This window comes from Sciurus vulgaris (genome assembly GCF_902686455.1).
Source record: "Sciurus vulgaris genome assembly, chromosome: 2".
Classification (NCBI taxonomy): Eukaryota; Metazoa; Chordata; class Mammalia; order Rodentia; family Sciuridae; genus Sciurus; species Sciurus vulgaris.
Window position 1 is genome coordinate 82,061,379 of NC_136462.1, and position 11,962 is coordinate 82,073,340.

At 32.4% G+C, this 11,962-nt stretch overlaps 1 protein-coding gene across 1 annotated transcript; it reads left to right on the plus strand.

Moving 5' to 3' along the window:
• Nucleotides 1-3,139: 3,139 nt before the first annotated feature.
• On the plus strand, nt 3,140-4,081 carry LOC306653383 (olfactory receptor 4L1-like; the record flags this gene model as incomplete). Its single annotated transcript, XM_079126387.1, has 1 exon — nt 3,140-4,081. The coding sequence occupies one exon, from the start codon at nt 3,140-3,142 to the stop codon at nt 4,079-4,081; it is 942 nt and encodes a 313-aa protein (XP_078982513.1).
• Between the last annotated feature and the right edge of the window lie 7,881 nt (nt 4,082-11,962).

The window sequence follows — 11,962 nt, forward strand, 5'->3', positions numbered from 1 at the left end:
TTATGGGCTTTAATAAAAGATAAGACATTTTATGTAGAGCTTGCAACTGAATGAAAACCATATTATTCTGTTCACAAGGGAAACAGTAAAAGTCAAGTTAGATCCACTAGTATCTGGACAAGGATATCTAGTTGCAAAAGGAAGTTAAAAACCTCTACAGTCTCTCTGATAAGGAGCCTCCCAATCCTTGGGATCATTTTTATAGTTTGAGCTTGAATTTTCAGAATATAAACTTGTGTCAGTTTACTCTACAGGAGACAAAAGGGACAAAAAAATTTTTAACACAGTAAAATAATGGCAAATTAGGTTCTTTCTTGGCTAAGTTACCATATATGATAAATCTAACATTTCATCAAGAAAATCAAGACTCATTTATTTATTTGTGCTTTAGTTTCCTTCACTGAGTATTTATTTTAATTTTAAAAAGTTACAGGTACATGTGAGCTAATTAATCCAAATCAGTTTCTTCTTATTTTCTCAAGTCTACACTTCCTTTCATTATTGGTCATATAATATTTCCATAAATACTAATGTCCAATTCTACTGCTAATACATCCATTTTAAAACAGTTATCTTCTTGCTTTTTGGACTTTATTAATATTTGAGAATGAAGTCTTTCTGCACTTGTAATATGGAGCCTCGTCTAGTAAATGAATATACAACTGTTTTATTTTAAAGGAAAAATATTCATAGCAATATTTTCTCAGTATATTTCATTTTTCAATTTCCCCAAATTTTATTAATATTAAATGAATATTACCTTAGTATTATCTCATTCATTTATGACTTAACAATTTCATGAAAAGGGAACATAGCAAAATCACATGATCAATAGAAAACATGTAATATATATTCTAATTTAAAAATTGTCCATTGCACATTTCCTTGTACATTAGTTGTGCTACCTAAGGGCTTCTGTGGAAATGTATTGACTACTAAACATAGACATGCAGTAATGGAGATCCCATAGCTTTTGTTCTGTAAGCAAGAGATTACAGTTTAAAACAGTGAGGTGATTGTTTTTTGTTTTTTTTTTTTGTTTTGTTTTGTTTTTTTAATGGTGCTGGGTGATTGTTCTTTTTATATCCACAAGAAAAGCATTCAATGAGCTAGCCCCCATCTTACCCTAACAGGTCATTCATCCTATTTTTAGAAGTAGCTTCTGCCAGAGCAAAGCCAAACATTTTCTGACCCAATTTTATGCATTTCACACCTATTCAGTTTACTGATATCTTTGTAACACATACTACAACAGAAAGGTCTGGGTTTTTTTGTATGTTTTGTTTTTCTACTTTATCTATGAATGAGTGAAAAATGCAAATACTTTTGAAAATATTTCATCCCTGATAATATGTGCAAATTTTTATAATGAATAATTAATGATTTGAGTTCATCTACTTTTAGAGTTAGCATGAGCTCTGAAGATTTTAAAATATGCTTTTACAACATACTTCTTAAATGTTTATAAAGTTTTTGCCCATAAAATATACAAATATGATTAATAAAAATTTTAAAAGACTGGAATAATAAGTACTGTTTTCATGATTTTCCAGTTTTACACATTAAACTAAATTTTTTTTTGTGATTCATTCATTGATGTGAATATCATGAATACACATGCTTATATATAGTCAATGAAGTATAAAAAGATGATCAATGTCAGCTTTATAGCTTCTTAATAATCTGCATTTAAAGTGTGGATATTATATTCATTTTATGGAAAAATTAATCAATGTTCAAAAGAGTTAAAAGTACATTTCCCTTGTAAATGCTGAGGCCAGGACTGAGATTTAAATTGTTTTTCATTCTGAAATTTAAGCTAAACAATGTTTTCTGAATAGTTGATGAACTACTAAGCCAAAAAATGAACAGTAAGAATAAATTTCTGCCTTCTGTTCTGGTGCTCCAGAATCACGACATGGTACAAGTATGTGCATTTGCACCTGTGTTTGGGTGTGCCTGTATTTTTATCTGTGTGTGGTATTACTAATAGTTCTAAAGGAAGAAGAAATAAAAGAAAAAGAAATCAGAGACTAAAAGACCCCTATCAAAATTAAAAAGTAAGATAGAAGTGAACTGACAATATAGATTGTTGTGGAAACAGAGAATGTGAATGTCAGGATTAATGAACCAGAGTACTACTCCAGAGTCAGTTCGCTCAGGTGTGAAGCACTAGGGAAAAGGACTAGCTACAAAGAAGAGAAGGTCAGCTTTTAGGAGAAAAAAAAGAAAGAAACACTACTTGGAAAATGCCTGGAGGTCATCCAGAGATTGCCTACACAGGGAGCACAAAGGTAACAGAAACAAAAAACCCCACTCAGGAGTCCAGTACAACTCCTGATTCATGAAAATAAGCAAGAAGACTGGAAGGAGAGGTCAGGAGTTTTGCTCATACCAAAGTAGTAGTCACACACCTGCTCCATAAGATAACGAAAACGAAAAACAAACACCAGACTTGAATCCTGAAAAGATTAATATTACTATGCAGGGACTTCCTAGGAGGGGTGTGTAATTATTTAGAGAAAGGCAAGAGCATATGACAGAATGCCTCAGTTTAAATCTTCAGAAATAAGTGAAATGATTGGTCTATCTTTGTACAATGAAAAAGAGAGGTGGGAATATAGGATCACCAAGAGAGGAAATTAAATTGAAATAATTTGCTGAGTTGGGTATGTAATTCAATTCATATGTACATATCTGGATACATTAGACAGAGGAAAAAGAGTGAACACTTAGGTTTCAAGAAGCTCAATGATTATGCTCTTAGCAACTCAAAAGCACTTATTTGACCATTAGCCATTTGTCTTCTTTTCTTCATCAACCAAACTGTACCCAGGGAGCATGAACGCATGAACTCACAATAGAAATGACAAATGTGTAGAGACAATCGATGTCTACAAACAAGATATATTGAAGTTTTAAATAAATTTCTCATATTTTATGCCTCTCTGGATGAAAATAAAGTCAATAGCACTTGTATTAATTTAAAATATTTTTTATAAATATTCATTTTCTCACTTCCTATAGAAAACCAATATTTACTTCTTATATATCCATTCCCTGAAAACTATCCCAGATTAAATTATCAGTTTTTTTCAGATGATTTTCCTCTTAAAGGCTTCCTGAAAACTCCCCCTGCATGGATGTGAAGAACAGCTCCATGATATCTGAGTTTGTTCTGCTAGGGCTCACCAGCACTTGGGAACTGGAAATTTTCTTCTTTTGCATATTTTTGCTGGCCTATGCAGCAATCATGGCAGGAAACCTTCTCATTGTGATCACAGTGACCTGTGACTCTCACCTTCATTCCAAACCAATGTACTTCCTCCTTGGAAACCTCTCCTTTCTGGACATGTCCCTTTCCACAATTACGACCCCTAAGATGATCACAGACTTCCTCAGGGAGAAGAAAACTATCTCCTTGTGGGGCTGCATGGCTCAGATGTTCTTCCTCCACTTCTTGGGGGGCAGCGAGATGACTCTTCTCATAGTTATGGCTGTTGATCGCTACATCGCCATCTGCAAGCCTCTTCACTACACATCCATCATGAGCCGCAGGGTGCTGGTAAGCTCCGTGCTGCTGTCCTGGGCTGTAGGCTTTGTGCACACCATGAGCCAGATGGTCTTCACTGTCACCCTGCCCTTCTGTGGCCCCAATGTGGTGGATGATATATTTTGTGACCTTCCCCTGGTAATAAAGCTTGCCTGCACTGAGACCTATGTTCTGGAGTTGCTGGTAATTGCTGACAGTGGCCTCCTGTCCTTCACCTGCTTCACACTCTTGCTCACTTCCTACACTGTCATTCTGGTAATTGTGCGACGTGGATCCTCAGGTGGGCTCTCCAGAGCTCTGTCCACACTGTCTGCTCACATCACCGTGGTAACTCTGTTCTTTGGGCCCTGCATCTTCATTTATACTTGGCCGTTTAGCAGTCTTTCAATGGATAAATTTCTTTCTGTGTTTTATTCAGTTATTACACCCTTACTGAACCCCATTATTTACACTCTGAGGAATCAGGAGATGAAATCAGCCATGAGCAGACTGAGGACCCAGTGCATCAGCTTCAGACACACTTTCTAGACAACAACCATGAAAATGAATGGTATTAGTGGAAAACTCATGTAAATTACACTTCAGAATAGCTTGGTATTAATTTGTCTTATTTGTAATTTTTCTAACAGTCATATTGAACATTGAAATTATTTAATATGATGTTCCATTATTGTATTTTTATGATATTTGGTTTTATTGAAAGAATAAATGTTCCCATTAAAATTTCAACTCAGATTGAATTTTAACAAATTCAAATTTATCAATAAATTAGTAAATTATTTCTTTAATTGAATAAAGAATAAAGTCGAAAAACTGGTTCATTAAATATATTTAGTCTAGAAGTGTCTAATACTAATTTTCTTCACATAAAAATTAAATATAAAATTGTCCACTTTTAATTATGGATCTTGCAATTAAATTCTCTAGATTACTAAATATAATTAAAATTGTATAGATTATTCTGAACCTGTAGGCATGTACACATTCATTTAGATTTTTGTGTTCTTTAATTGTGATAAGATTATTTTTTAACAAGGCAGGCAGACAAGTTTTAGGAGTGGTAAGAATCCATAAAGCACCTGTCATCCACTGACATGAAGCACACACTCCTTTCTTTAAGAAATTCCACCTAGCAAATTCTACATAACACATTTGGGTTATTCTTTTATTCATATTTCTATTAAAGTTTATACTGATATTTGTTCTCATATTTCTCTCTGGAAATAAGAACATTACTTTTGGGTTAATCCATCCTGTGGACAAAAAATTAATGAAGCTTCAGTGCGTTTCAGGCATCCACCTCTCAACAAAATAGGAAGATCCGAGCTGGTTAAGAGGCATGAAGAAATTCATGAAGTAATGAAGTATACTAAATTAATAAATTTAGACCTGTAGTTCATGGATATTATAACTGACTTTCTAGGTCTATTGATATCAAATTCAAAATGTCCATTTTTCGCTAAAGACCTGATAATCCCTTAGAGGCTTCATCAATACTTCTCTGCCACTATGTCTTATGCAATATGTGAGCCACAGTAACTACAGCTAAAGATGTATTCGTAGTATATTGTAAACTAAATTCTTTTCTCAAAAAAATGAATTGAGGAACCTGGGAACAGAGTCCCTGGGGAACACTGGGCATAAGAGTATCTATTTCTTAAGATCAATTTTGATTATAGAATTAAATGTAGGTATTGATAAATATTTATCCTTTTCAAATTTATAACATTTTGGCACATGTGATTCAGATCCTCTTTCACCATAATGTTTGTCTATGATCTGATATAAATATTATTTGATATGATTTATGTATATATAAAGATATATAATAGAGACATAATATATTTGAATGCATTGATATATATAAATATAGATATGTATGTGTACTCATAAAATTATATACATATAAAATTATATGTATATATAAATAAATATACACAGAGTATAGTTTATTTTAATATGTCAACTCATTTGACCCATGGCATACACACAGTTATTTGGTCAAAGATTATTCTGGATTTTTTTATAGTTTCTCAAGTTCATTTTCTTCTCATTTCTTTGCCATTGTTGGTTTGGGCTTCAATTAACAACTGTAACCAGATAAGGCAACAACAACAAAAATTATAGGCCATTATTCTTGATGAATATAGTTGTGAGTAAGTATCATCAACAAAATACTAACAAACTGAATTCAATAGCACATTAAAAATTATTTGCCATGACGAAGTGGGACTTACCCCAAGGATTTAAGTAGGTTCCCACCTACACAATAAATAAATGTGATACACCACATCAACAGAATGAAGGCCAGATTGTATAATCATCTCAACATATACAAAAATGCGTTTGAAAAAATTCAACCCTTCATGAAAAACCCTATGAATAAATTAGGTATAGAAGAGACATTCCTCAACACTTAAAGAAAACATATATAATAAGCCAATGGACTAACCTGATATTGAGTCTAACATTGATCTCAATTTGAGGTCTTCTCAGTATTAGGCAATGATTGAAAATCTATCATGCCCAGAGTAATTCTGCATAACAAAAGCATAATTGAAAAAAGAAGTCGAATTGTCACTTTTTGAGATGATATTCTTATGTAAAACCCAAAATATTGCACCAAAATTATTAGAATTAATAAAGTTTCATAAAATTATTGAAACAAATAATACTCCATTTTCTAGAAAATGCCATAATTTCATTCTTTTGATGGCTGAGTAATACTCCATTGTGTATATATACCCCATTTTCTTAATCCATTCATCTGTTGATGAACACCTAAGCAGGTTCATCTGTCAAGACCAATATTGAGCAAGGAGATTGGGTTAGTAATAAAAAGTCTTCCATCAAACAAAACCTTGAACCTGATGGTTACACTACTGGAGATTTTAAAGAAGGAATAATATCAATCTTGGTCAACCTTTCCAAAAACTTGTTAAAAAAGGAGTGTTTTCAAATTCATTTTTGAGGCAAGCATTACAGTGATATCAAAGCCACTAAAAGAAAGTAATATTACAGAATAATATTCCTGACGAAACTAGATCTCTTAAAAACCAGCAAAATATTAGCAAACTGAATTTAACAGTACAATGAACTGATCATTCACCTGACCAAAGGGATTTATCCTAAGAAAGCACAGATAGTTCAACATCTGCAAACCTATAAAAGATTCAGCATAATAACAATGTAGGAGAGAAATAACATAATCATATAAATATATGAAGAAAAAGCATTTAACAAAATTCAATATCCTTTCATGATAAAAACTCAAAAAGTAAGCCATATATCATAAGCTCTTAGCTTGATAGAAAGTGTAAAGTGTTTCTTCTAAGACTAAGAAGCAAAAAGGATTCCCAGTCTTACCATTTCTATTCACATATAATAATAGTACTAAAGTCTGAGCAAATGCAGTTAGGCAAGAGAAAGAAATAAAACATACCAACATTGGGAAGAAATAAGCTAAATTGTCTCTACAGATGACATGAAATCACATATAGTATCCTACGGAGTTTATTTGAAAAAATGTCAGATCTTACAACTGAAATTAATAAAATTGCAGGATACAAAATCAATATATATTAGTGTTATTTCTATATTCTAACCACGTAAATTGGAAAGGAAGTCAGGAAACAACCTCAATTTGAATAGCTACAAAATAAAATGCTTAGGGAATAAATTTAACTAAGGAGCTAAAGATTGTGTTGAAAATACATATGAATAGAAAGATATCTAGTATTCATACTTTTAAGCAATAATCTTACTAAAATGTCCACATTCTTGATAGAAACCTACAAATTAAATATAATCCCCATCAAAATTCAAAAAAAAAATTTTTTTTCAAAGAAATAGGTAAAAACTTCCTAAAATTTGTTTGGATCCAAAATGACCTTGAAGAACCACAGCAATCTTAATCAAATTGACAAAGCAGGAGGTATCACATTACTGAATTTCAAAATCTGTGATGATCAAAAAAGCATGGTGCTGGCAAAAAAACATACGCATTGATCAGTGGAACTGAATAATGAGCACACAAAGATTTCCATGCATTTTTGGTCATTTTATTTTCAACAAAGATGCCTACAACAAACAATGGGGAAAGGACAGCCTTTGGAGAAAAGAAAAAGAAATAACAAAGGAATGCATGAAAGAATGAAAAAACCTATACTATTAAAATATTTTTAAAAAACAGTGACTATTTTAATAACATGTAAAGTATATTTCAGAACAAGGAATATTACCAGAGACAAAGCAACTCAACTCACATGGACATAGCAGTCGGTTACTCAGGATGACATATCAGATGTAATCATGTTTGTCTCTAATGGTGGAGCTTCAAAGCATGTGGCAAACTGTTAGAACTACAAAGAGAAAGAGGCACACACAAAATTTTGTATTAAAAAAAGAACTAAAATTACCCACTCGATAATTGATTTATGTAGATAAAGATTCATCTCTGATCAACCAATTTGATAAAAATCAATGTAGACATGCCAATGTGACCAAAATATCACAATACTCTTACTCTTTCAAGTGCACAGCTATTTGAAAATTATTTTTATGGTCAAATAAACCAAGTCTCAAGTAATTTTACAAAGTATTCAAATTGTACACAAATCCAGATAGCACAGTATTTGCAAAATTTCTAAACTGGTAACAGCACAAATCTCCTGCACCATATGAATGGGTAACAAAATTATGGTTTTTAAGTGCAAGAGCATTCGGCAATAAAAAAAAAAAAGAAAAGAATATTCTCTTGATACAAACAATACATGACAATTTTCCAAATTAGTATGATGGTGAAAGAAGTCAGATTCAAAAGAGTAGACATTCTACTTGATTTCATTTACATAAAACTTCAGAATATGCAAAAATAGTAATAGGGTACAGGTAAGAGGTTTTCTGTGGAGGGAGGATGAGCGGAGGGGCTCCAAAGGGAGCTTTGGGGCTGAGGCCACGTCACCATCTAGAATGTAATGGTCTTTTCCTGGTTATACATGTGTCCACACCTACCAAACTAAATATGTTAAATATGAGCAGTTTATGATAGTGAATGTACTGTGATAAAGTAGTTATTACTAATAGGCTAAAATAAATGTATTTTAAACTCACAAGAATGTCCTTTTTAAAAACTTAAGATATCCTAATAAGTTTACATCCAGTTTGTAACAATCAATATCTTACATAATCACAGATTAAATTCAAAGATACCAGACATTTGACCAAGATTCCCTGAGAATCTACTGAGGAAACCCTGACATGTAAGAGGACACTGCTTCATATCATGGTTTTCTGTTCGTGGTCGCGTGTTACACCCTCCAGCATATGATCTCCCTTGCAATTGGAAATAAAACCTGAATTAAATATTATTATATAGGTAGAGTTAGAGATCAAGATTGCAGAAGATATCTCCTTAGTATTTATTGATTGACTGCATAGTTTTTAAAGCTTCACTAATGTGTTTAGCATTGGACTGATTTCATGGGGTTTAACTTGCCTCCTGTTCTGACTTCAAGAGTATGCAACACTCGATTATCACTCTTAACCATGAAATCCCCAGGAGAAGTTCAAGATAATTATTTCCATCATTTTGTTTTGTTCAGAGCACCGAATAGATAAATTTCACCCAAGGGACAGCTTCAGGTGGTGAATATAGGTCATGCTGAGGAAGAGCACTTCCACAGACAGTCTCCACACAGCAATGAATGTCATCACAAGTAGACCTCAGAAGAGAAGAAGAAAAGAGAATCTGATATAAGCAAAAATTTGGGTTTAGTAAGTCATCGCATGTCTCTGATTCTGTTCTCTAATTCTTAAAACATTTCTATGCATTTCTTTAAAGATGCACACTATACCTTGAGTTGAAAACACCTTCTTTAGTTTCTGATATTTTCAGTAAACAAATTATGGGTTTTCTCCTAGTATTCTATTCCTACTGATATTAACAGTGCACACACCATTAAAATGTACTACCTCACAGATATTCAGATCTACTGTTATCCACTTGCTAATCAACATGAGCAGCTTCCTGCTACTCTTGCTCAAATGGTCCCTGCCTTTTCGAAGGGTAAAGATTTTGTTTGTTTGTTTAATATTAGAGAGTGCATAGTAGGTAAGATAACATTTAGCTGAGAGAGAGAAGTAAAACGGATTGCAAACCTAATCAGAAGTGATATAAAACTGAAGTCATAGAATTAAAAGTCATAACCTTAGAACAAAGGACAGCATTATGAGGTACTGGAATAGTTCTGTGTACCTCGTGAGCATATATTTCAGGCAACCTACTAAATTTTCTAAGTCCTAACATATTCTTGTAAAAATACAAATATGGAGATTATCACAGAGTTTAGAGTTTTCATAGTTAAAAAATCTTTATGGACCAATTAAAAAAAACTTTATTACATCTAATGAGAAACAAATACTTTGTTGTTGGATTTTTTTTTTCTGTTGCTATATTTGAATACTCCCCAAAGGATAACTCAAACTGTCTCCTTTCCCAATGTTCAATTTTATTAATCCCAGAGCTAATGTTAGCCCCTTTCATAAGTATTGTTTCTAAATTAAAGATGAGAATTCCAAAGATGCTTTAATAGAATGTCCAATTGCCTTTAGGTTCTCTAAAATATTAAAAGCCCCTCCTGGACAAAAAAAAAAGTGAAAGGTGAAGCAGTTATTATGCTCCTGGAAAGCCAGCAGCATGTCTAATACACCCATCACATTTGTGTACCTTACACTTACTGAATAAAAGAATGTGAGATTATAGGAAATAACAGGAGTATGTCTTTTCAGGAAAGGTGACTGTAAATATTTTGCTAACAGAGTTCAGTAGAGCTATAAAAGTGTTGCCCATAGCTCTGGAAACAGAATGGTTTCAAGATCCACTATCAAGGAAAGTTAAAGGAAATAACTAATATTTATTAACATAGTGAGTACTTGAGATTGTTTTCTGTACATATTTCCTTTAACTTTATGAAATGTATTAGGTTGTCTGTGATCATTTTATGGATAAGAAAATGAAGACAGAAGTAGGTTTAGTACAGGCTGTAAGGTCAACAAGTAAGGGACAGAGATTTTAGTAGCACCTATGATAAAAATCTAAGGTTATTCTATTAAATCTACCAAATATTGGTTAATATTAATATGTAATAAATTTGTCCACCAATATTTTGGATATAACAATTATAAAGCTAATTTTATTTAAAATATTTTTTAAAAATATGGTCAGCCTTTAGCAAATTATTCTCTCAAACACATTTGAAATTATACTTTTTCCTTTAATTATCATCTAAGTGACTTACTACAACAGGAATTAGTTTTGAAAATGTATACTGGAAAACTTATTGTTGACAAGAAATTAAGTTTGATAAAGAGATCAGATTGTTCAAATTTTGCAGGAGGCATAAATCTATTTGGTGAAAATATCAGTTTTCTTTAGAATTTGAGTGAATATTACTGAAAATGTTTGTTTACAAGTTATGAAACTAGTATGCTACATCTCCTTTTCCCTAGCAAACGTTGTGTTACCTATTTCTTTTAGGAGTATGGTCTTTCTTCCTTCTATGTGCTCTTCTTCTATTTTCCTCTGTTCTTTCTTCTTTCTATCCTTATTCTTCTAAGTCCTCTGTAAATGGGGAAGGGATAATAACTCTCATGAAAAGTAATGGTTTTTATTATTCATGCTGTCCTCAGCCCCATCCCAGAGATTTCCAGGGATAAGAGAAGATGAGACACACAAATTAAATAATAATAAAGAGATGAAAGAAGGGGAAAAGAAAAGAGGTGATTATTTTTCCACTATTCAGCTTGAAAACAGTTTTCATTTTACTTAAACATCAATATAAGAAATATTTAGTGATGAATTTTGGTATTCACCGATATAACTTCACATTCACTCAGCACTACCAAAATGTATTTAACTCACATATGTATGCAATTTATCCCTAACTTACAAATGAAATATAGATGATAGATGATAGACAGCCAGCCAGATACATGGTATTTTTAACTTTCATGTTCAGAAGACTAATATTTCAAAGGCTATGAATTTCATAGAATTCATTGACATGATTGAAGACAAATGTTTTCTATTGATAACCTTACGTTATATGGAACTTGCAGAGTCCATCAAGCTAGAACCAAGTCTGAAATGCCTTCATTTTGGTTAAAACACTTCCGCATGACTCTATATTAATAATTTTTCTAATCCATTCAGCTCATTAAACTCTATTAAAAATTTTATTAATGATAAATTATGCACCTGGGTTTGCATCCAGATCATCATGCCAGGGTGTTGATTACTTGGCCTTGGAGGTATTTACTACTTGAGTTTCCCTCATGAAGGTTGACCCAACATTTATTTTTGAGGGAACAACTAAAAATTTAATTTTATGATGCCATAGTAGAGGTCCC